Source organism: Gallinula chloropus, assembly GCF_964237585.1.
Source record: "Gallinula chloropus genome assembly, chromosome: 3".
Taxonomy (NCBI): Eukaryota; Metazoa; Chordata; class Aves; order Gruiformes; family Rallidae; genus Gallinula; species Gallinula chloropus.
In genome coordinates this window covers 28,319,700-28,345,051 of record NC_140087.1, presented here as the reverse complement: position 1 = coordinate 28,345,051, position 25,352 = coordinate 28,319,700, and the positions used below count along the sequence as shown (strand labels likewise).

Here is a 25,352-nt window from a genome sequence, read left to right as displayed (position 1 = left end):
AATATTCTATATATATTATATATATATTATATATTATATATTATATAATACAATAATATAGTACAATATATATAATATTATATATAATATTATATATATAATATTCTAACTTCATAATACTTTTCCTAAAACATGGAAGTTCTAGTAAAGGGTACTTGTACTAAAGAAATTAAAAGGACACTCTTAAAAATAGTGTTAAAGATAGATACAACACTTACCTTCGCATGTATGTTGTGTATTTGACTTCATGTGTGTGAACATCTGATAGAGAAAGCAACCATATTCATGCATGTGCAGCATTTTTTAGGATTCTTAACTGGTTTTCTCTGTTTTGCAGCTCGGTTACTATTTTCTGAAAAATGGCCACCTCTATTAATTCACCTGTTTTGTCTAACACGTGACTTCCTATGAGCTGTTATTTGAGGCACATTTAAATAACCTTTGTGGAGGATGTCAGCAGTTGGACAGCTGAACTATCCCATCCCCTGTACTCCAAACAACTGATGACCACGGTCCAGTGGCCATTGGGTGCCTGTAAATGAAGCCAGCTCCTGGCATAGGGATCTCCACATCCCAAACCACACGCGGAGGAGGCTGGGTAGGCAGAAAGGTGCTGAGGTCCATGGCAGCCCACTTGGCCTTTCAGATAGCATGCCCAAGCACCCTGGGCTCTGCTTTCCCCAGAGGAGGGTGGTCAGTCAGGGCAGGATGTTAGGCAGTGCTGTTGTTCCTTTTCCATTTTTCCAGTGGGCATAAAGGCAGCAGGGATCCTCTTACCAACTCCATAGGAGTCACAAATTCACTGCTCTTTCTTTTTTTTTTTTATTTTTGGAGGGAGTCTGCTAGGGGTGGAAGGAAGGGAGGAATGGCTTACAAAGGATGTAATGTTTTGTAGAGTGTGATTTGTTACTGTACCAGCAATAAAGAAAAAAACAATGTTTGTGTATTGCACCTACAGTATTTCACCATCTTCTGGGACTGATAGAGCAGCCTTTAGCAAAAAAAAAGAATATTCTGCTGCAGTTTTACTCATGTCAATATCTGCCTTTTGAGTACATTAAATTCAGTGTGGAATAGTTAATTCAGGACCATGACCCATACTTGCTTTTTGAAATCATTCTAGCTCTTAAATTCTTATAATAAGCCAGAGGCTAGTACTTGAAACCTATTCACAGTATGCTACAACACTTTGAGTCAAGATTTCCCTGTTATCCTCCTTTAAAATGTTTTATCCTTTGGTCTGCACTTCACACACAGAATTATTAGTACCTGTGTAGAAAGAGACCGTGTCTTATTTTAGCAGTTTTCTGACAATAACAGTATTTTACTGCTCGGAAAGGGTCAAAACAATGTTCTCCCTGTGCCGCTCTGCTAAAAAAAGTGAAGGAATGTCTGTTTGCAAATCGCTGGAGAGTACGTCTGCGAGAAGTTATGAAACAGCATTTCAACAGTAGATGGAAAAGTAGCTGTGAAAGCATCTTAGGTAAAAGCTAGAGGGAAACTAGACAACCTTGCAGCTTGGCAGTAAAATCCTTGCAGTCCTCCTCTTACAGGTAGAAAGGAAGGATGTAGATGAAGTAAATAATTTAGAACCAAAAGTGAAACAGAATTTGGGAGAGTTTACTGGTTTTTTCACCATTGTCTCCAACTCCTGGTAGTTGTATTTGTATATGCCAACAAGAAATACTCAAAAGCCAGAACAGATCAGGATTTTTACATTTCTAAACATGATCATTTCAGTCAGAATATGTGTGGCAATCTGCAGACTGGAGTTGCTCGCCCTTTACACGAGGTGTTAACTCAGACCTCTCTGGAAAAGAGATTTTGTAAGGGAATTCTGATGGCAGCAGCACTAACAGGAGCGAGCACAATTACTGTGCTCTTGGTGACAGAAGCACGATGTGCCACCCTAGATAGCAGTGAGGCACCAGCAGAGGATTGAGCCATGCACTAATCTGGTGAAGAAGCGTGATTGTTAACTTTGCTTTGTTTGACCCCTTTGAAACTGCTTCAGAGGAGAAGGGTCATCTTTGGCTGCTTTGAAACTAAAACTAAGACTTTTTTAGCGCTTTCACAGCATGAAATGTGTTAACTGCTGAAACGGATTTCATACAACGGTTCTGCATCCCAGTTTGAATCCAGACTGTGGCATGCATTTCATCATTTTGTACAAATATTTTTTTTTTCAAAATCTAAGAGAAAAATAGCTTTTTTTTTTTTAAAAAAAAAAAAAGTGGAATTCAAAACTAAGATGTGTTAGGCTGCCATCCTTCACTTCATAATGGCCACAAGCTTCCCAACTCCTCAGACCGAGTACAAATCAAATGCTTAGTGGATGCTGGCTTCCCAGTATCATGTTGCTTGGTTGTTTTGTTGAGGTTTCACACACATACATAAAAATAACAGCATTTTTAGCTGATCCCGATAGATTTCTCTCTGCAGCTGCATCACTTGAGAAAGGCTTTTTGTTCCAATTCTTGAAGTCTTAAGTATTGCAAGTAATTTTTAATTTTTTAAAAAATCTCAATTACGATTTGTGTTGTGACGACTTTAAGAGCTTGATTGGGCTACAAATGTGCTTTGAAAAACCCAGAAAATGTGCCCATGAAAAACACCGGCAGTGCAGAGCTGAATATTGAGCATGCAGTTGTAAACTCACATGGCACATGGCTGGGTAGGTTTTGTTGGCAGACCCATAGTCTCAACCTGCAGTGATGCTAAAGATATTAGCAAATTAGCACCGCAAAGCTTGCCAGCGTATTCGCCAGAGTCCTGCTCATGCTCTCACTGCTGTAATTAAAACTAATTATTTTCTAAAACATAGTAATACATGAATATGTGCAATAATCATTTTGTAGTGGGCAATCTGTGAAGTATTTTTAAAGCTTCTTTTCCCCCTCCTCTCTTTGGCTTGCTATGCAGCGTGCCTGCTGCCTGGTGCGAGCCAGCATTGTCATTTTGCAGAGAGTCACGCTAGTCTGGTAATGATCAAGATTACGGGTTTTTTTAACAATGATGCTAAGCCAGTTCTTAAAATTTATAAGTTTGAGATAGGGTGGGTTTTTTTTCCTTTTTCATTGCCTTGTAGATTATTCCATCCTCTGTTTTTCTTATCTCAGATCCTTCTTTGAAACCAAAGGGCATGAGGGGAGAAAAAAAGGGAAAGGAAGAGAAGATAATTCAGTCTTCCATAAACGCTGTGCACGTGGCTTTCCACAGGAAAAGAATCACCTGGTGTCTTGCTGTTATTCTCTGGTTATTTGCATTGATTCAGTGTCATGGCACCTCCCAGCATCCACTCTGCCCAGTATATTCTGTTTATCTGAATGCTTCTCCTTGCATCTTTCTAGAAATCCAGGAACCCAGCAGCTCTGCAGCAGTAATACTATACTTAGCACTTGTATCTTCAAATAAAATTAAAAAAAACCCTTAAACTCCTCATACCCCTGGGAAGCAACTGCATGTCACGATCAGAGAAAGACATTTGTGGGTTTGTTATAGTCTCCCCTCATTTTGGCAGGAGGGGAAGAAGACACTGTTGGGTTACCAACAGAGTGGTGTTTACAGTAGTTAAGGCTCATGATGACTGCGCCATTCCTACCGCCATTCCTACTGAAATCGGTGGGGGTGGGAATTTTCTGCTGGACACCAACCTTAATGCACGCATAACTGGGAAATTCAGCCTTTTTCTCAGATTCACCATCACAAGCAGATGCATTTTCATTTACATTGCTCTGTTGCTACAGGGAAGGTGCTGTAGTTCTTCAGGTAGACTGTTTTTCTCTTAAAATGTAGTGGTCAAATGTGGAGGCAGTTGAAGACTGCCAGCAGCGTCAAATAAGAATTTTACTCTGTAAAGTGTTTGTTGCTGTTGGTGCATGGTGCTCACATTCTCCCCTCATTCATTCTCTTTTATTTCCTCACTTCAACTGAAGAGTTTTCCAGGTTTCCGGACGCTAGAATAACAGGACAGAGGTGGGATAACCTCTGCTCCGCGTGTCGCCAGCGTCTTGCAGCAGGAAGCATGTTTTGCCTACCAACCCAAACACAGTCATGCTTAACTGTTTCTCCTGTTTTCGATTAGCACCTATGGGTCTTGCAGATATGATGACACCCGGTGAGTCCAAACTACCCCTTCCTCTCAAAGCAGATGGCAAAGAAGAAGGACCCCCCCAACCCGAGAGCAAGTCAAAGGTATTTACCACCTCCGCACGTGGTGTTGGTTCAGCCCGCAGAAGTCTGCTGTGTCGTCCTCCATCTTCTGGTTTTGGCCTACCCACTTGTGTTCTCTCCCGCATGCCTTTCCATCCACGTGCAATCTCTTTGTTTCTTTAATTATTTTTTTTTCCTTCTTTTTTTCCTTCATTGTGTGGATCTGAAAGTTACTAGTTCTTACGGCATTTTAACTTGCGGGGGCAAAGCAACCCTACCCAAAAGTTGCGTGGGGATTCGGCTGTGCCAGGTGGGTGGGAAGGAAGGGTCTTGCCTGGTTTCAATACTTGCAGCCATTTTTCTCTGCCTTCAGTTATAGCTTCCTGTTTTGGCCGCCTCAGCAGCAGCAACATACTTTAATATTTTGCTTTCCTGCCTTATTTGATAAAATAAGGTGAACAGCTTGGTTGGTGTTTTTTTTTTCTTTCTTTCATAAGGGGAAACCCATGCTTAGCATTCCATGTGAGCTTGAAATAAGCATGGTGGCTTAGTGACTTTAGCCAAGCATCCAGCAAACTTTCCAAATTATACTAATTAACAATGTTGTTTTAATACCTTTTATATATATATAAATATATTTATATATGTGTGTGTTCTCTGTTTGTGTCTCTCTGTTTATATATATTTTATATATAAAATTGGTCAGTCTGTTAAACTGGATGTATTTTTTTTGTTTTTAATAAAGTTTGCCCTGCCTTTGTCATATTTTTTTTTTTTATTCCTCTACCACAGGATAGCTACAGCTCTCAGGGTATTTCTCAGCCCCCAACCCCAGGCAACCTGCCAGTCCCTTCCCCAATGTCCCCAAGCTCTGCTAGCATCTCCTCATTTCATGGAGATGAAAGTGATAGCATTAGCAGCCCAGGCTGGCCAAAGACTCCATCAAGCCCTGTAAGTGGCTCTGGTTTTTTTGGTTTTTGTTTATTTTTTTGTAATTAATTATATTTTAATGCTTGCTTGTTTGTTTTGTAAATTCCTTTTCTTCATTATTTATCCACTAAACAGTTTTCTTTCTTTATAACACTGGGTACAAATTCTGCTCTCGGACACATGACTGTAAGTTCCACTGCCTGGCTTCAGTGGGGCCCGAGCATGCTTATCCAAGGGCAAAATTTGTCCCAACAGTACTTTGAAATAAGAAAGAGTTAAAGTTGCGTGCATCATGCAAGTGTGCTGTCTGGTAATACAGCAGTTGTTGTGAAGAAAACATCTTTCTTGTAATGCATCAGCTTCCAAGCATGCCGACTGTGTTGTTAAGGACAACTCCATTTCTGTTCCTGGGCCCAAACTCCTTCACACAACTGACTTCACTCTGGTTGCTGTGCTTGTCTTTGCTAGGAGTATTTAGGAAAAAAAACAAAACAAATTGAGGAATCTTCTCCCCTCTTGAACTAAGATCCACTACGTGTAAATTGTAGACTTGGTGCCATGAAAAAGCTGCCGTGCATCTTTCTGAAGCATTTTTTATTTTGGAAATGCAATTATTAGGTTATCAAGGCACAGTCTGAACCAAAATTGCCTCTGACTTGCTTCATTCAGTTACCTCAAAATACCCCAGATTGTGGCTAGAACAAAACCTGATGTGTATGTTTTTACAAAACTATTTTGTAGATGAATAATGTTTAGTCATTCTCATACAGGTTGTAAAGAAAAACTTCAGTGAGACATGTGGAGATAAAAATTAATTTTGTCATACATATATATAGCCATATCTGTGTATCTACACACTTTTAAAAAAACTATCTACCTCTGTAGAAAAGAGAATGTGGGCATAAGCTGATCTGGCTTTTGGGGAGCCAATGTCCACTTGGTCAGTTTTGCTTTGTGGGTTGGGTTTTTTTTAATTAGAAAAATATATCATGCTCCTCTTTTCTTTCTTTTTACCAAAAGTAGTAATGACCATAATTTCTCTATAGAAAAATACTGAAGTACATTCTTGTGAGGAATGTAAAGGGTTTTTTTGCAGTGTTAATGTGCGCTTAAATTAGCAACAATTATTTGATAACAGCTGAATTTTCACAAAACAATACGTTGAAGAGTGTGTCTCAGGGCAGACAGAGGATGGCCAATTAAAGGGAAAAAGATGCACCCATCCAAAAACCAGACGTAGTGAATCCCCTGAGCAAAGGGGCAGCATGGCATGAAATGCACCACCTCAATGTTTGGATGTTTATTTGACAGCAACTTTGAGTCTCAGAAGGCAGCTGGTGTTACTTGTTCCCACAAAGTCTCTTCTCCTTAACAGCATTTCTGAAGGGGTAGTACCAAAAACTGTTACTTTCTTTGTAGTGATGTTTTGAGTCTTGCTTGTTTGGGCGGTTTTGGGGGGAAAAGCAAGAGAGTTATTGCACAGGCTGTCTGACACATTGAGTTCTTCCTCTGCAAGGCTACCACACGGTAATGCATTCCTGAGCTCATTGTGCAAACTGCGTAACAAATCCTGGAGTCATCGTGAACATATGTGGAGTTTTTCCACATGGATTTGCCAGAGTAAAGCGTTGGGAGAAAAAAATTGGATCAAGTTTGTGCTTTCGGTTTCTTCCGAGAGCCCTTCTGTCCCGCTGCTGCTGCATCTTTAGCTTCAGTTAGCTTCTTGGTCCACAGATAGGGATAAACACAGGCTTTGGAACAGTGGAAAAGCAGGTGCTGTGAATTAGCTGATGGCTTTTCACCTATGAAGGCCAGTGTATTGGATACCCTCATCGACTTCAGCAGCAGCCTGACACAGACTGGAACGATTGATTGCAGGCGTTTCGTTACACATGAAAACAGCCTGAATTTGTTCATTAAATCCCAAAGCTACTGCATGTGCTACAACTTCTCCATTCCAGCGGAGGATAAAAGCAAGGCTGAATGGGCTGTGATTCACTTCAAGGTATCCCTGTGATCCTACTAAGTGGATCCTCTCCTTCAGCAGTTTCGTATGGAAGGGAGACATGAAAAAATGTGGAGAAGGAATTGTCCAATGTTTTATTTTGAGGGCTCTGTGGGTGCATAGGTAAAATAACACTTCTGCTATGCTGATTTTACACGCATTGTGCAGCCCTGACAGTGACAAGGTGGCTTTAAAATTCTTAAAAAGAGAATTTGCAGGTGCAGCCGGGGACTCTGCAGGGCCACTGCAACATGGGTGTAGCAGAAGGTTATGAAAGCCCCGTAAAATGCTGCTCACTGTCCATAGGTACCCAGGAACACAACAGAGAGTACACCTGAATAGTACTGTGTATCTCCACACTGCTACCAGGGAGGGGTCTGCAGGGTCCTTCAGGAGGAAATCCTAACAGAGGGTGCAGAAGCCTCTGCTGGAGGTTGGGCTTGGCAGGCTTTGCCGCCTGTGTGTGCACACTGTAGTAATGCAGGTCTGTGTAATAAATGTGATATTGGCAAATTCTTTATTGGAGTGGGGGAAGAGAAGGGTAGATCGTTCTATAAATACAGGTGCTTAGAGAAAACAACTACCCACTGTCTTAATGTGACAAGCACTCCTACAGAAACAGGCGTTGCTCTGAAGGATTCTGCAGACTCACCGTACAAGACTGTATAATAAGATTTTGATGGGTGGTAGGTGTATTGAAAACAAAGCATGGGGTTTGAAACGTGAGGATTGGCATTGGGGTGAGGTTTTTTGAAAATCACCCATTGAAACATGGCCAGGCATACCATGTAGAAGAGTGCTGGGGATTGAGGGCAGAGTAGGATACAACTAAATCTTGATAAAGGTGTGTGCCACAGGCTTGCACGGCATTCTTCTATCACCAAATTGATCAACAAACTTAACAGAAGCAAAGCTCAGGATCTGTATTCTTCCAGCATTACCTGGCATGCACTCATTTTAGTTAACATTCTGCTAATGGGATAATTTTGTAATAAACCCTTATTTTCTGAGGGTTAACATCTACCTATAGGCAAATTTAGGCTTCCAGCTGAACCTGCCCATGTGGAACTGAAGTTTGTTTGTGTGTAGACTAGCTTGCACACATCTGTCACTCTTACATGTTTACATATATAAAAATAGAGAAGAGAAAAAGATCTTTACTCTTGAGGAATAGCATTCTTCCCTCCAGTGCATTCTTCTAAAGTTAACATTTCATTTTAGGAGAAAATTGCACCCATTTTACAAAGCATGACAACCTGAAAGCTCACACAGTAAGAAACACTTCTTAGCTTCTGTAAGCTGTGAAAAGTTTTCAGATTATACTGTCATTTTAGAGCCTGCTGCCACACTGCTGAAAAGCAGCATCATTTGAGATGTATAGCAGAAAAACCCAGAATGAAAAATCCTTAACTCGTTTCCATTCTGCTCTGAATCTGGTTTGAAAAAGAGAATCTTACCATATAAAAATGAAAAGTTCAGACTGGTAAAGCTGGACATTCTTAATTGTGAATTACCATAAAAGTGAAATAGAAACTTCGTTTGTTGCCTCATATGTTAGACTATAAGCACATACAAAATTTCCCACCTTGATTTTTACTGGAGTTCTCTGGTCTCGTAAGAGTCAGGTGAAGATCAGTGCTGACGGGCAGTAGAGTAACTTTGTTCGCACTGCAGTTGGTAATGGGGTAGCTGCAGTTTGTTCAGCTGATCAAGCCCTATGTGATCATATCTCTGTTCTCCCTATAAAATAAAATCAGTAGCAACGTGACTGGCCTACGTCCTTCTTTCCACCCACACCCCAAAAAATCTTTGATAAAGTATATTTGTTGAAAAGAGTTGAACTGGTTTTCTTAAACGCACAGATACATACCAGGTAACCTGGTTGCCATTACAGAATCAGTTTGGGCTTCCATTGCATGATCTGCAGGGCTCGTGTCAGAGTACTTTCCTGCCAGCCCTATCAGTAATACAAGTTCAGCCTTGGTTCTGACCTCCATAGGAGTTGTAACACAATTGAATCTGGCTCAAGGAAACTCAGGAATGCGTCTAATTTCTAAGTAAGAAAGATAATAATACTGGCCGTTCTAAGGAAGTTACAGTATCAGGAAGAAAGGCAGAAAACTTTAGAGGAGGCTATTTATTCTATTTATTTAATTACAGTGAGTATCCACTCACTGGAAGGAACAGCAATGGCTCATGGAACTGCTGGGTCACCCCCCTTGGCTTCACGTCTCTTGTCTCCTGGCTGTCTTCCAGCACTGCCATGTTTCAGCCAATGGCTGGAGGGAGATGCAGAGCCTGTCATCTTCCAGGCTAACGTGCAAGATGAATGGTGGCAATACTTTTAAAATCATGGGCAGTTGAATGCTACCCCACTGCAGCCTTCACGGTGTTGAGTGCCAGTCCTCACCAGTGCGATGTGGGGACATGCACGGAGCGGGTGGATCTGTAGCATCCATGAGGTACAGCTAGGGTCGTCGTTAAAGAGGTTCAACTAGAAGTAAGTTCCTGTTCAGAATTAGTGCTCTCTCCTGTTCAGAGTAAGGAAGAGGCAAATGAGGGAGAGAATGATTGATGAGATGAGTTTAAAGAAGTGTTTACTGCCATCACCAACCAAGTTTAGGATTTTACTGTACAGACATAAAGGATATGTTTCCCTTCATATATTTGGCTCCTTTCCCAAAGCTTTCTATCAGTCTTCTGCTCTCGTGTTTAATTCTGAACCACTCCCCTCTTCCACTGCTGAGCAAATCACTTCACCTTCTGCAAGCAGGAGGGTCTTCCTGCAGTAGCAGCAGCACCTCTCGCTGTCAGATTGGGGCAGCTCACATAGGGTACAGTCCGTCCACACATGGCAGAGCTCAGCTCGCAGGGTTGTAGCACACAGAAAGGGTAAGGTGAGAAGTTACAGCTCAGGTAGCAGCCTGAGCACTTTCTGCCATCTCTACGTAGAGAGGAAAAGGGCATTGGGATGACATGAGCTTCCATTAACTGGAAAGCCCAAATACCAGCAGGAAAGGAGGTTCACTCTGCACTGCTGCCACAGGAGAAAGACTGCAGCTCATTTCACCTCCTTTGCTTTGCCAGGGAGTGGTTCAGCTCAGGGATGAGCTGTGCATCCCTGGTTTCCTCAAAGTCATAATACACGTTCTCTTTGCAAGGTAGGACACAAGAGCTTGTTGTCTTCTGTCCTTTTTCAAGGGAGTAGAGTCGTAGCTACTCATAAGCGTTACTGGCTCAGGCAGTAAACTGGCAGCTCACACTGTGTATTGCCACCAGTCTCCTTGTACTGCAGGCACTCCTGCTCCTCTTGCTTTCTGGCCAGCGGTAGTATGAACAGGTAGTAAAGCGAAATGATTTGTGACTCTCCAAAGAGACTACTTACTCCTTGGTGTACCAGTTTGCCATGATTCATGCTTTAGCCTGTTTCTATGCAATTCCTGTTCTAGAGGAACACTTTCAGGTTTTCTAGCCCCTTTTGGGGGGCAGAGAGGAGAAGGTTCATTTGGTTTGCTTTTAGGATTATGTGAACTTGTGTGGGACAAATCTGGTTTTAATTTTATCCAAATTATCACTTGCAAAGCACTTTGAGATAAGTGAATGAGAAGCACTACCTGAGAGCTGCCTCTTCTTAAAATGACATGAGGCAACATCAGAAACTTGCCTTCTGGGATACAAAGTTCAGATCGGTGAAAGAAACATGAAAATGGGGAGTTTGGGCCCTTTATTTAAAAAGCTGACTTTTCTGTATATGGACAGAATGTACTGTTTGTGCCTGAACTAGTAGCCTTCATTCCTGACTGTTGTGTGATAGCTTTAGTTTGTTTGACATCTTCTCTTTTTCAATGTTGTGAGTTTCTTACTTTCTTTTCCCTCCCCCTCCCACCCTCCCCCCAACTCTTTTCTTTTCTTCTTGCAATTTAGAAATCAAGTTCCTCTACCACAACTGGAGAGAAGATCACTAAAGTCTATGAGCTGGGAAACGAGCCGGAACGCAAGATGTGGGTAGATCGGTACCTCACGTTCATGGAGGAGAGGGGTACGCCCGTGGCCAGCCTGCCAGCTGTGGGCAAGAAGCCCCTGGACCTGTTCAGGCTCTATGTCTGCGTCAAAGAGATCGGAGGTTTAGCACAGGTGAGAATCTGAGCTTGAAAGTGAACCTTTTGAACAGGTGTTTTTTTCTAGAGTATTTCCTGCTGCTCACACAGTGACATTTCCAGCCTTGACAATATCATTTCATGCTTTGATACTTGTCTGGACTTCATTTTGGGCTGCATAATGGCCCTAAAACTCTACAGTTGTAATTAGAATTGTCCATTGCTAAACACAGATGAAACTGTTTCCTGTTTAAAGGAATCCAGTAATGCCACTCAGAGAACAAAAGAAGAAAAAGCCATTGGATCAAAGTTACAAGTAAGAAAGAGATGATAGAGCTGAAAGGAAAAGGAGATTCTGAAATCCATCCTTCCCAGCTCGGGATACTGCCTGTAGGACAAATCAATTCATTTCTCCAGAGAAGCAGCAGATCTATTCTTGAAACACAGCCCTTTATCCCAAACCTTTCATCTGGCTGTCGCTGTGCAGCACATTTGCTTCTTAGACACAGCCCATGCTTTGCCTGTGTTTGGAAAGTGCTTGCAGGGTATTTTGAGTTGCCTTATGAACATCATAATTAACAAGGAGAAGGTGAACTGCTTAACTGAGATGAAGGAAAATGAAAGCAGGAAGAGCTGAGAATAAGTTGAGCAGCTTTGGTTTGTGCTCTCAGCTAACTGGAAGTTTTGCCAAGGGATGTTTGGAATTTCCTTCTGAGTTCTCCAAGACTGACCGAACACCATCAAAAGGAAAAGCAGGAGAAAGTGGTCAGTGTTTGCAGGCAGGTCCTCTGTCTTTGCCTGGTGCTTTTACAAAGTATCTCTTGCATCTAGAGGATCACTCTGGGTAGGTGCTAGAAGCTCCTGTGAGGTGCCGAGGCCCAAAAGGTCTGTGGATGTTCAGTGCTTTGCAAGATGAGGTCTTAAGCAAGGCTGTGTAGATAAATACGCATATGCGGTGTCTAATAGAAAATAGATACTGTTATTTAAATATGTATCATTTAATGCTGATTACAAAACCTGAGCTCAAAAATACAGCAAACAAATTAGATCTTCAGAAAGAGAGCACATTTTAATAATCTGTGTGGTTAGTTCAAGAAAGAAATGTCCAATATAAAATTAGTACCTGTTTTTCAATGCTATTTTTAGTAGTACCCCTCACAACATAGGATACGGCTACTGAATTACATCATTTGGCCCTTCAAGTCCAGAGATTTAAGCTATTCCTGTTATTAAAGGAAGGCAGAGAAACCTAATATAGTTCACCTTGCCAGTTGTTAAATGCTGTATGTGGCTAAGAGATGTTATGCTGACATTTTTAGTGATCAGCTCATGCCCCCCAGTATCATAAAGATTTGATTACTTTTACCTCAGAAACTTTATTACAGGTAAATCGTATCACGGGGCTGTTCTGCCGCACACAGCCTGATTGTGCCCATAGTGTGACTCTTCGCATCAAAAATGAAGCGAGATGGGGGGCAGATGGGATATTCTAGAGAGTCATTCATGTTTGCTTATTATGGAAATTTATTTTATTTTGGGACTCTGTGTTGATCTGCAGTGACAGACATTCCACATTGCCAAATAATAGATGCTGCTCACTTTGACTGATTTTTTGAAAGAGCTCGAGTTACAAATGTGCTAAAAATTGACACTGAAAATAAGGCTTCTCATTTTGCTGGTGTCCCCACGGAAACGATGACCACCATTAGCTGTTTGGGGCTACTGAGGTGCTTTGCTTACTGAGGTTTATTTGAATCCATTTGCCTGATGCTCTCCTGAAAAGCTGTTGCTCCGACTGCTGCACTGCACTTCTAATGATTCGGCTCACAGAACAACAGGGAGTGGAGCCGTGCAGCAGCAGAGCATCTTCTCCATCTGAGTGGTTGCAGTTGATGGGGTCCCAACATGGACAGACCAGCTGTTGGCAGGCTTCTTTTAAATGCCAGTGTCTGGGCATTTGGGCATCAGTGTTGCTGTTTGCATTATGCAACGTGGTCATGATGCACCACTTCACTGCAAGTCAGTAGGCACAAAGGGCCGTGTAACTGGATTTCAAGCCTCAACAGGGGCAGTTTATGAATATCTTCTCTCCTTTAACTCCTGGGTTCTTGCAGGATGTATCAGAGAAACAGAAGTGCTTCCCATAGCTAGGCCAACCTGCTTGCTATTACTCCTATCCCCAAAAGATCTTTCCTGACTGGCAGCAGTTACGCTGTTACTAAACACTGAGAGAAATGTAAGGAACGTTTCCTTCACTGGCACGCAGGCCTAGGAGCAGAGTGGCTGATGATAACTTCTGTAGCTATGCAAGTTAAGTTGGAGTCATTAAAAACTCAGGCCTCAGGGCATGTGGCAGTCATCATGGAAGGGAGAATCAGGATTTTTCCCCAACAGAAGCTGAGATGCTCAAGACATCGAAAGCCTGTTTATTTCAGTGCTGCCTCCCCTTCTTGCATCATGTGTGGCAGTTGCACCAGTGGTTGAATGAACTTTGGGGCACCAATGGTTGAATGAACTTTGGGACATCAGGTATTACAGCAAAAATACTGGCTGCTAGGAGCGGTACAGCGGCATCGTCTAGGATGACAAATGAACTTTGCTTTTACTACAGATCAGCTGTGCTTGAGGAACTCATGAACGGAGTCTTTCAATATTTTCAGCCTTACACTGCAAACAAGACTCACAGCAGAGTTGTGCAGTCGGCACTGTAATGCTGAGCACTGCTGGACTAGCTCTGTGTGTCTGAAGTCTCCCTTAATTAATAAAGGGACCTCACTTTACTCTGCCTCTTGTCCAGCCAAAGGATCATTGATCTGTCCCTGCAAGACATCCTAAAGTGAAAGGACTCGAACCAGGAGTTCCAGGCTGAACTGTTCCTCAGCTGGTGGCTGTTTTGGAGGAAAAAATTATTTTCCATATCGCTGCTCACTTCAGCTGCGGAATAACGCTGTTACTGCTTCCTAAATTAGTTTTTCAGAAGCTGCTTTTTAATTAGAAAGGGGTGGGTGTGGGTGGTGTTGGAGAGGGGGAGAAGGAGCGTGAATTTGCTTGGAGATGGATTGCTAACTGAAGAGCATAGGCCCTGGAACAGTGCGAGGCTTTTACAAGATGCACCATGCAGAAGACTCTCCACAAGCAAAGCTTTTTATGTAGCTCTCAGCAGGTTCCTTAATGGTTTTATAGCTGTAAATGCTGTCTGTGCATTACTGCGTGTGGGAGTAATGAGCATTAGTTAAAAGAGGAAAATAAAAAAAGTAAACCAAGACATTAAGTGCTTTCATTTTATTTTTTTCCCCTTTTTTGTCTCCCGACTTAAACCACTTTGCTGCAAAGCAGTGATTCTGTCGTTTATTTTGCTAGGTTAATAAAAACAAGAAGTGGCGTGAGCTGGCAACCACCTTGAACGTTGGCACTTCGAGCAGCGCGGCCAGCTCCCTGAAAAAACAATACATTCAGTACCTGTTTGCCTTCGAGTGCAAGATTGAGCGAGGGGAGGAGCCCCCTCCAGAAGTCTTCAGCACTGGAGATACTAAGAAACAACCTAAGATTCAGCCGCCATCTCCTGGTAAGTCAAAAAAACTGCAGCCTCTTACACAACCGTTCTTGGGTTGCAAAAGATACTCACTGTGTTGCAGTTTATGTATGTAGAAGCTTGTTTTGCTAATGCTGGACAAACGGCAAAGATGATAGTTGCCACCTTGTTTTCAAACTTGGGGCCAGCTCCTATTTAACTGATTTAACTCTGAAGGGCTATCCACAGTCACATATCTACTTTGTCATTGCTCCCTCCAACTTACAAAGAGGTGTACACCAGCATACCCTTCATGCTGAGAGTTGCACTGGCATAGTGCAAGCCCAAGCTGAGAGAGTTGGGCTTGTTCAGCTCGGGCAAGAGAAGGCTGTGGGGGGACCCACAACAGCCTTCCAGTACCTGAAAGGAAAGCTGGGGAAGAACTATTCACAAGGGCATGTAGCACTAGGACGAGGGGTAACAGTTTTAAACTAGAAAAGTGGAGATTTAGGTTGGATAATAGGAAACAATTCTTCAATATGAGGGTGGTGGATCACTGGAGCAGGTTTCCCAGAGAGGTGGTAGAGGCCCCATCCCTGGAGATACTCAAGGTCAGGCTTGATGAGGCTCTAAGCAACCTGATCTAGTGAAGGTGTCCCTGCTTACTGTGAGGGAGTTGAGTCCTTTAAAGGTCCCTTCCAACCTCACACATTCTGTGATTGTGTGGTAATAGAGTTCAGCATTCTGTACAGATGTGCTTGCGCTGTAAGGCACAAGGCAGCCAGTACTAAAAGGAGCGTACATGTGCCTGAAGATGAGAGTCTGTTACGTTTTCAACACAACTCTTGGTCGGTAAAGTTTCGGTTGGAGTCAGGACAGCAGATGTGGGACTGATCAGTGGGTCTCAGATGGTTACTTTGATACAGCTCCTGTTGAATGTGTGGCAGATGGAGAGGGTTGAGAGTACGCCCTATCCCCACTGCCAGACCTCCTAGTTCAGAGGCACGCTCTCTGTTCTTTTGTTGCTAATCCTGTATGCCAGATAAGTCATTAGTGTCACTGTTTTTATCTTCCTGTCTGAAAAGCTGGAACTGGAAATGCTTGATTTTGGCTGTTCTTTTTGTATGTACAGTGTGGTAGTTCTCTGAATTAGTTAAGCTTAAGACTTTCAAGACTGGATAGTGGTGAGTGATACTCAAGGCAGGTAAATTCTTCAGTTGTGACACTTCAAGTACATAGGAAAAGGTGTAGTAAGTGTTAGCCTATGATGTTGACTTCTGGACTATGTGTGGAAGAGGAAATATTTCCTTTGATTTCCTGGTTTTCTGACCAACAAAGTAGTTTTGTTAATACCTCCTTTCACAATTGCTGTTAGGCAGACCACTTTCTTTTATTGCCAAAAGAATGTAATTCCTGGAGTGTTTACTGCAGTTTCCTGCATTAGAAGGCAGCATTAGGAAAGTATTAAACACCTCAGCTTCTCTTAGTATAGGTCACTGGTTTGAAAATGGGAAGTGGTGAGTCAGACCCAGCAAATTCTCCAGGCAGTTTGCAGGCTACGTGGCTCCAGTTTGAGATTTCCTATTGTGGATAGCAGAAAATTGCAAAGACCTTTATAGTCATATAATACAGTTCTAGCTTTTACAAGATCATTTGTTTTGATAGTGGTTTGTCAGTTCGGAAAAAGATAGAGGCAATAAAGCTTAAATCTTTTTCAGCCTGATATATTCAGTGCAAGGATTTAGGGGAGTGTTTAGTTAAAAGCTTCTAGATACACCTCTTTGTGTAATACCTTAAATACTTCCTCCACCTTGTTAACACCTGGGGTTATCAGGTACCCCAACACTGATTATTTAATAGCGAAGATACCTAGGTTACTTTGCAAGGCATGTTTAGAAGTGAGGGGAAGGGAATATTTGGTGCCAGAAGCCAAACCTATAGCACCTGGAATTGAGCATAGAGTGGTGCACCACTGCAAAAACCAGAAGGTGTAGGGTGTGCCTGTCACCTCCTGAGAAGGCTGGGAAGGGGAGCTCAAACTGTAAGACTTGTGAAGGAGGGTGAAGAGGAAATTCATTTCATTGGTTTCTAAACAGCTGTACTAAAAACGAAAGAGTATTTTGCTCTGCTCCATCCGCCCTTGCCCCTCTCCCTCCAGCACTGCTCTCGGTAGTTGGCTCAGGGGCTTGGGGCTGATCACCATAAACTGGCTGAAGTTTGAGATGAAGAAATGTCATTTAACTATGTAAACTTGAAACAAAGGAATGCAAATGTCAGATGTACCACTTTTAGAGGGTCCATTTGCAGCGTGACACTACAGATGAAAATGGCAAAGTCCAAGTTTAAATTTATCATAACATTCAAGCAATCTGTCTATGAGGAGAACTGAAACTATTTTTCTAAAATAAAAACACAGCAGGACATAGAGACTGGAAGAGGGGGAAGCAAGCAAGGATCTCAAGGTTTGTTTTGTTGGTGAGAAAAGAGCTCGTGTCACTGAATGGACTGCACTTCTGTATGGAGAAAGGCTTTCCCAGTGTGTATCAGCTTTAGTACATGAAATCCCGCTGAGGTATAGATGCTGCAGAGAGTACAAGCCTGCTCTCTTTAATAGTCAGCTTTTTTCTTTCTCCATTTCCTTTAGTATATACCAACATTAACATTTTAACTGCACAAAAGAAGTAGAGTTGTAGATGTACTTTAAGATAATCTGTTACTCTGTGGCATTCAGAGGGAACTGGAGCCAAATACAACAGGAAGCAGTAGCCCCTAAAAGGTCCTTAACCACTGGCCTCGTTGCTCTGTTTGCTCAGTGTAGGCAGAGCCACTTTGAAGCCAAATGCATTAGCAGAGAACTAGTTACAATATTAGGGCTGAAGTTAATTCTGATAAAAAAGCTGGGGGACTTGTCTTGGGAGGAGGGTGTTGGGTTTTATTCAATTGTGACCAGCTGTTGCTATGAAGTCAGAGTCATGAGAGTTTAAAAAACAGCTCAACTTCATAAAGCTTAAAAAACAGTATTATTTGGATTCCTCGTAAGAAGGCGTAGGGGAACATATATAATAATGTATAGGGACTGGCCTTCTTGGTACAAAGAATTCAGTTCCTATGTGGATGTAGTGCCCAAGAGGATGTTGTGCAAGGCAGGAGCATGGTATGCAGTTATGCAGTGTGGAGCAAACCAGTTGTTGCCGATGTCCTGCATCCATGGGGCGGTTACGTGTCTGCCTCACAGACCACCTTTACAGTGCGGTCACAGAGGGAACACCAGGCAACACAGCACAAGAACCATAGCAAGGAGATTACTGTAGAACCCGGTCAGGGAAAGGATGTGATGGTGGGACTGCAGGGCAGTGGTCTGGATCCACATGTCAGTCTGTTTGCTTATGGCTCTGTGTTGGAGATCCTCCCATCACTCTTGTTTTTGCAACATCATTAATGAGGTTAATGGTATGTAAAGGAGTAAATAATTTAATGCTGTGTACAGTGCAGGTCAGGACAGTGTCGGTAATTATCAAAAGCTGAAAAAAAGAGTGAGAGTAGAGCAGCAAAGTGACAGGCTGGTTGGCTTTGCTCAGTAGAGGTCTGCACAGTAGCCAAGGTGTTACAGGTAGGATTACCTGCCTATTTCTGGCTTCATACTATTGTCAGAGCCTCTTCTGATCTGAGGTGGGGGGTCTGAATGTGTTTTAGTGTGCCTTGCACTGCTCTAAGGCTTTAGAAGTTTGAGACGTGCTTGTGGTAGGCTGAGGCCTTTGTAGCCCAGCTTATGTTTGTCTGGGTCAGGTAATGCCATCAGCTGTGAAGACCAGCAGCAGATGCCTCATGAGAGGCTGGCTAACTGATTTGTTGGGTCTGTGCCAATGTCCATGCCAACTTTTGATTGTTCTTCTGCTACACAGAAAATCCCTTAGAGCAAGAGAGGCACTGCAGATCTTCACAAGCATCCTTCTTGGACTCCAGTGCTTTCTAGAAGTGGATGCAAAGACAAAATGCTCTTCCTGTCACACATGTGTGATAGTTTTGACCAAATTACGCACAAATTATGTGGCAGGTTCTAAACTGAAAATAACTTTACTTTGTACCAATGTGTGCAGGAGGACAAATTCCAAAAGAGCAGTGTGAAGGAGTCACTTTCCATTGCTGTGCTCTGGCACTGTAAATTCTTAGCTGCGGTGTGCGGTTATGTGTGTATGCAGGACTTGAAAAATTACAGAGTTTATCCTATACTGGATGAACAGGATGGCCACAGTGGTACAGCCAAGGATGCTCCTCAGTAACACTCAGCAGCTGGCCCTGATGTCAGTGGAGATTTCATTACAGCAGACCTGGAAAATTGTGCGCCTGTGTTGGAAAGTGGAGGCAAGAGCGCGCCAAGAGTGTGCTCCTTCCGTTTCCTTGGCAGCGGAGAAACAAGACTTGGGAAAGGGGGTGGAGGTGGGGGGGGATGCGACACAACACCACACGACACAGCCATTCAGTGAGTGTGTCTGTAACCAAACCCATCCGTCTCTGCTGGCGGGTGGCTGACTGAAGTGCTATTATTAGCAGGCAGGTGATGTCATGGAGCATGTCATAAGGCCAGCTAGGGAATCCCCATGAAAGATGGATGGGCGAGGGGTTGGGAGGGGTGGACAGGGGCGAGGTGGGGATGGAACAGGCAGAGGTGCCCCCAAGCTTGCACCCACCCGGGGGCGTTGGGGGTGCTGCCACAGCTAGCAGCCCCCAGCCGGGCCTAACTGGGGCACTGGGCTCGTGCTGTGTAAATTATCTTCCCAGCGTGGCGGCTGGCTGTTAGCTCTGAAGTATGTGAATGTACTTAACCTTCAGTAACCTTCCCATTGTTTACTTTAGAGTATACATTTGTAGCTTCTGGCAAAAGGTAGGGATATCCTAGAGAGCATGTCAGGCCTCATATTAATGGAGTTTCAAGAGGTTGCATTCTTTTTTCTTTTTTTTTTTTTTCCTCTGAAGGGAAAATTTGCTGGCAAGAGAAAGATTTAATTTTTTTTTAACTGCATCTTTCTGTTCTGGTAAATAAAGGGTCTTCCCTGAAAGCAGTACCTACTGCCATGCGGGCTTTGCAAGGAAAAAGCCATGCCAGTGCTGTAATTCCACGCTGCTGAGAATAATGTGTTCCATTGAATGAGCTGTGAAAGAGTTCGTAGGACCTCACCTCTCACTGACAAAGATGTTAATTTTATTTCATTTTGGATGGAGTTTCTATTGTTAAAAGCATATTCTTACAAAACTGTTACAGCACTTGAAAGACAAGGTCTGGATGTGAGATGAAAAATGCACTGACTGTGGGCACACAGGATTTTTTCCTGGATGTCCCCAAGTCAGCTAAAGAACCATGTAAGCAGAGATCGCCTGTTCTAAAACAACATGGTTGCTTGTTTTCCTTCTTAGTTCTGTGTTTAATGCTGAAGCTTATGGGGCACTTTAAAAGGTAGGGTTCCTATTTCAGGATGTCCACGGTCAAAATTAAACTTACACCATAAAAAAAAACCTGGCAAGGACAGATGCAAAAATTTCAGAGAGCAGCTTATCAAATCTAAAATTCAAGGTGAAGCCTGAAAAAGGTATACAGTGCTTTCTTAGAGGGAAGAGGCTTTTCATACTCTAGAACTAGAAAACATTGCTAATAGCAATGTGCATACAGTGTACCTGTGAGAGAACGTAACTAGTTTGCATTTACTGTGTGTGCATGCAGGCACCTCTGAGCACGTGCTGTGTGCAGAAAGTCGTATTCAGATATTGCTGTGATGCAAAGTCAAGTGCTCCAAAGTTAGGAAATGCCAGTGGTGAGATACAATCTCTGCAACCTTAATTATGTTTCCTTGTGCATATGCAGCTCAGTACACTGAATTATGCAGTCACATGGAATCTTTTTTCATGAACTGTGTTATTCAGTGCATGGAAGAAACGGAGCTCAGCGACCGAGAATGCTCACTATTTTGTGTTATCCTCATTTTTCTGTACACTGCCCTTAGTTGTGCTGCAGTTTTCAGACAGACTCAAAAAGAGCTTTCTCACCTTTGTTACAATTGCATTGGAGGGTTTTAAGGAGCATTAACCAGCCCTTGCAATGCTCATCTGAAAGGGAAAGTAGTATGGTTCCCATCCTACACAAGAGGCAATGAGGTACCAAAAATGTTACAGCATGAGCATCCATCAGTTTTCTAAGTGTTGCCAGGTATAGCCCTTTATATGATCTCATTTGTTGCCCACCATGTCCTGCACAGCTGGAAATCTGCAGCTCTAAGCAGGCTGTCTGCAAAAAGGAGCACACATCTTGTGCGAGATTTAATTCCACTCATCTGCCCAGTATTGGACTTATTTTATCCATCCCCTTATGGTTCTTTCCTTGTACTTGAACACTAATTTGGTACATTGTCTGGGCTTTCTTGGTGTTCCCTGTCGTGTAGTACCATGTCCGTGCAACTTGAGAATTCTCAAAATCTAATTTGATCTCCTCAGCATCTGTATCTCCTCTCTAGGTTCCCAGCCCCAATATCATTTTCCTGTTCTCCTTTTCTGTTGATGGCCAGAAACTCTATTGCCCTACTTTGCTTGCCAGCCTTCAGTTGTAACCATGAGAGCTGGTGCAGGCTATTTTTCACAAATTTATCTGACCAAAGCAGAATAAATACTGGAACAGCAAGAGTACTTTCCCCATCACAGGCATGTGTCCAGCAATACCACCAAGTCTCTTCTTCAAACAGTGAAGGGACCTCTACAAAATGTCACAAATATATACTTGGCTTAGAAGACTCAATGAAAAATAGTCCTCTTCTGGGGACAGTGGAAGAGCACCATATATTTTCAAAGACATTTTCTTAGAAAAAGCTGGCCAGTTCCAGCTGAAAATTTTGGAAACAAAACTAGCTTGAGGGGAGTTGCCTGAAGCTTGGTGAAGGTACTGAAAGTCATATCCTACAAGTGAAAGTTGCTTAAGAAATTGTACCTGCTCTACCAACAGTAACTATTAAGAGTATATACTTACCCTATTCTTTCTCAAGGAATGTCCTATTTACACCGATGCTATTATTAAAACATAGGTGAACGATTCAGTGGCCTGGGAATGTATGTCATAGAAACCACTGTCTTTGGAGTTGCATGTAGGTCATATCCACACTTGGACGCATGGTAGCAGATGACCTAATCCAGAGATTGAAACACTTGCAGTTCCTGTTCTGTAGAAGTGTCCTTGACCCAGCAGAGGTCAAGAGCAAAGCATATTAACAAAGCAGTACCAGAAACTTTGAATTTCTCCTGATAGCATTTTCCTTCCATTTTTTCAGCTGTTTATAACCAGTTATTTAGAAAGAGGCAGGGGAAAAATAACCTGACCTATAACCAACACCCAGGAGCTAGAAATTTCACGTGTACCTTCTCAGTTGGATATTTTCTTTCTGCTTTTAAACCTTTCCTTATGTAAGAAGATTGTATAAAGAACTTTGTTATTCATAATAACGATTCTGTATTTGTGCGTCCCCTAAATACTTCACCTCAATATTTCACTTGTTTTCTTTAGGTTTGCTTTAGATATGAATTAAGGTCTTGCTCAGGTAGAATAGAGAAGAACTTAATTGCTGCTTCACAGTCCACCATCAGAGAAATACGAAGGGTTAGGCAATATAATATTTTACAGTAAGTATTTGGGTACACGAAGACATTAACATACATGGTTCTGATAGAACAAGATGATATGTGACAATATGTAGCTTAAGTCAGAAATGCTTTCAAGCTTTTTAGAAGTAATCTAGAATTGTGTTTAGAGCTCAAGGGCAGGAGAATGATCCTGGCTCACTCAGGGGTCACATATGCAAAGGGCTCGTTTTATGTGAACATGATGGGGTTTTTTGTATTAGCATATGGCTTTGTTTTATTATGTCACTAGAGCCTTCAGTCAGCTATAGAATTAGTCGTTGTAAATGTTGTAGTTACTGTATTAATGCAATCAGAGAGCTTTTCTTAAACTTTTTGAACCTCATTACTATGTGAACATAATCCAAACATGCCTCAGAAAGCTGAGGACAAGAACAATGTGGTCCACACAATGTGGATTTTACATATGCACTTGCTACTGAGACTGATTTCCAGATAGTGGAACATGTGTTACAGATATAAATGAAACACATATAAAAAAGGTGTTCTTCAGTTAAAAACAAGCTCTGCCTGTCAAGATGATGAGTGTTCTAGGATTCTGAGTCAATTATAAACTACTCTTTCTTTCACATAGAGTAGAAAAGCCCATACGGCTTGTTCCAAATTTCCCTCTAACAGTAATTTATAAAGTTTTGTTAATTGGTTGTTGAATGTAGATAGTCAGGCACTATAAAATGCTTACATGACAGTTCATAAAAAAGAAGGACTTCTCAAGCCAAAGCCATGTCTTTCTGAGTCTGTTAGATTTGTGAATTCTTTCTGTTGGTAATTTTTTCCCCATTTGTATCTCAAGATTCGAATCTACAGGTTCTCCTTGAGTTGAATTTCTGCTGCAAGGCAAATCAGACCCAAGGCTTAGATATTGTTGCTAATTCCAACTTACCATCTTCTAAATCAGGAAACTATTACATGATATCTTTGGGGTTGGGGGTGCTTCTCAGTAGTCATATGGAAATAGTTGATTCACAGTCTTAATTGTCAAGACTGGTCTGTATGTGTTTTATCTTTAGCCTATACGATAAAGGGCGTTTAATGCCTTTATAACAGCTCAGTCTCATCAGAGTAGAGTATTAGAGGCTTTTCTACACTCAAGATCAAGCTGTTGGATCAAGAAAACAGCTGTTTACTGTGGTTAATGAGGACAGTAGTGCAGATGCTCTGTCACTTTCTGAGATCTCAACATAGAAATTTTGCAAATGAAGTAGGTGCTTTGCAGAATTGACCTGCTCTTGTTACATATGCTCTACAACAAACCTAACTTTATTTTGTTAAGATGTCCATTGCTATTTTTACAGCTTTTATTTGGGGTGTTAGCTATAGCCTCCTGCTCAAATCCTGCTTTTGGTGATCACTTTTCAACCCAGTTTGCCTTTTGCATTACTTAAACACAAATCTTCTGCCACACTGTTTCAAAGATGCTATGGGGTTGCAGTGCGCCACTGATCATATGCCATGTTTCACCATGGAAATGTCTGCTTTTTAGTGATAAATGATGATGAATTTATATTAATATAGCAGTTTAAATATGTGAGGAGAAGCTTCGGGCTGAATTTTGCTTTATAAATGTATGTGTTGTGATAGTGATTACATAAAGAAGCTGTGCCAAAGAACAACCTTCATTTACTCTGTTGTAAACTGTAGACAATTAACTTTGTATCTCTGACCTCTGATTTAAATGATCCTTCATCTTGATGATTTCTGTTTGTGTTGCTTCAGGCAGCAGATTAAATTCATGGTTCTAGGAAAGACAATGGCTATTACTGCACAGCATATCCTGATCTCAGAGGATTTTGGTGTGAAGTTAGGAAGTGCTGAAATGTGTGGTATAAGCACTGGTGTGAGCAGGCTTATGGGGGAAAGAAACAGTTTGTCTCCTTGATGATTATTATTTCCACAGGAATTTGCTGCTGCCTTTTAATAATTCCTTTTTCTTTGATTTCCCAGCTAATTCTGGTTCCTTGCAAGGCCCACAGACTCCACAGTCTACTGGTAGTAATTCCATGACAGAAGTGCCAGGCGATTTGAAGCCCCCAACACCAGCATCAACACCTCATGGACAGATGACGCCTATGCAGGGTGGCAGGTATGAAAAGAACTTCGCTTCATTTTTTGTTGTGCTGTAGTTTTACAACAGTTTAAGTCAGTCTTTCCCTTCCCCAGCTGCTCAGTCACAGATCTGATTCTCCAGTGAACTGGTCAGACCCTTAAAAGAGAGAGGGAAAGGGAGGGATGAGTAGGAATTGCATTAGCTTTCTAAACACCAGAAAAGGATCAAACAAGCACCAGGGCAAAGGGATGCATGGGAATATATGAAGAGGAAGGAGGAACCCAGCAGCTCCAACTTAGAGCCCCAACTTTCCTTTCCTTGCTTACCCTGTCCTCTGGTATAAAGGTCCAGACATTCACGTGCAGGAAAGAGGAATTCAAACTGGAATGGGTTCTAGAGAAATACTGGTGGAACAATAAGGGAACAGGCAGGTGAAGGAGCTTGGTTCAGCTCTGTGTAGGTTGTTGTTGTTAAGTATTAGAAAAGTATTCTAATAAATACAATGGGTTCAAAATCTGTGTGATTTTAAGCTGTTACTTAAGTTCAAATTGTGAAAAGTCAATGTTCTATAAGTCACACAAACTGGCTTAATCTGAAGTGAAGCCTTCTCACCGTTCATTAAGGATTCTTTGCCCACTGAACTCCAGCAGGACATCAGCAAGAACCTAGCGGAGTTCTGAACTCTGTACAGAGTCACTCCAAACTTACACAAGAATTTTTTTAATCCTCTGTAGTTGAGATTGAGTGTTCTTCCACTGTGTAAAAACTTTTATTTTGCATTAAGAATAAATCTGATAGTTATCAGGGAAACTCCATTTTATAAGCTACATTTTTAAGAGCTTTAGAATAAAGCTGGCTGCAACCATAAAGGTTAGTGCCTCTCCATAACAGTAAATGGTATTTGGGAGGTAAATCAAGTGTTGCTGTTTCGTCTTT

General features: G+C 42.1%; 1 protein-coding gene across 8 annotated transcripts in view; it reads left to right on the top strand.

Annotated features, from left to right (window-relative positions):
• The window catches only part of ARID1B (AT-rich interaction domain 1B), a 327,980-nt gene that overhangs the window by 288,896 nt on the left and 13,732 nt on the right, over positions 1-25,352 (top strand). For 6 of the 8 annotated variants that reach the window (XM_084262562.1, XM_084262563.1, XM_084262561.1 and 3 more), the window contains 5 exons: positions 4,085-4,194; positions 4,945-5,103; positions 11,012-11,221; positions 14,545-14,749; positions 24,314-24,452. In XM_084262562.1, coding sequence (XP_084118688.1) covers positions 4,085-4,194; positions 4,945-5,103; positions 11,012-11,221; positions 14,545-14,749; positions 24,314-24,452 — 823 coding nt within the window. The remainder of the gene's footprint in view (positions 1-4,084; positions 4,195-4,944; positions 5,104-11,011; positions 11,222-14,544; positions 14,750-24,313; positions 24,453-25,352) is intronic. The other 2 variants (XM_084262566.1, XM_084262565.1) reach the window with 1 other exon arrangement.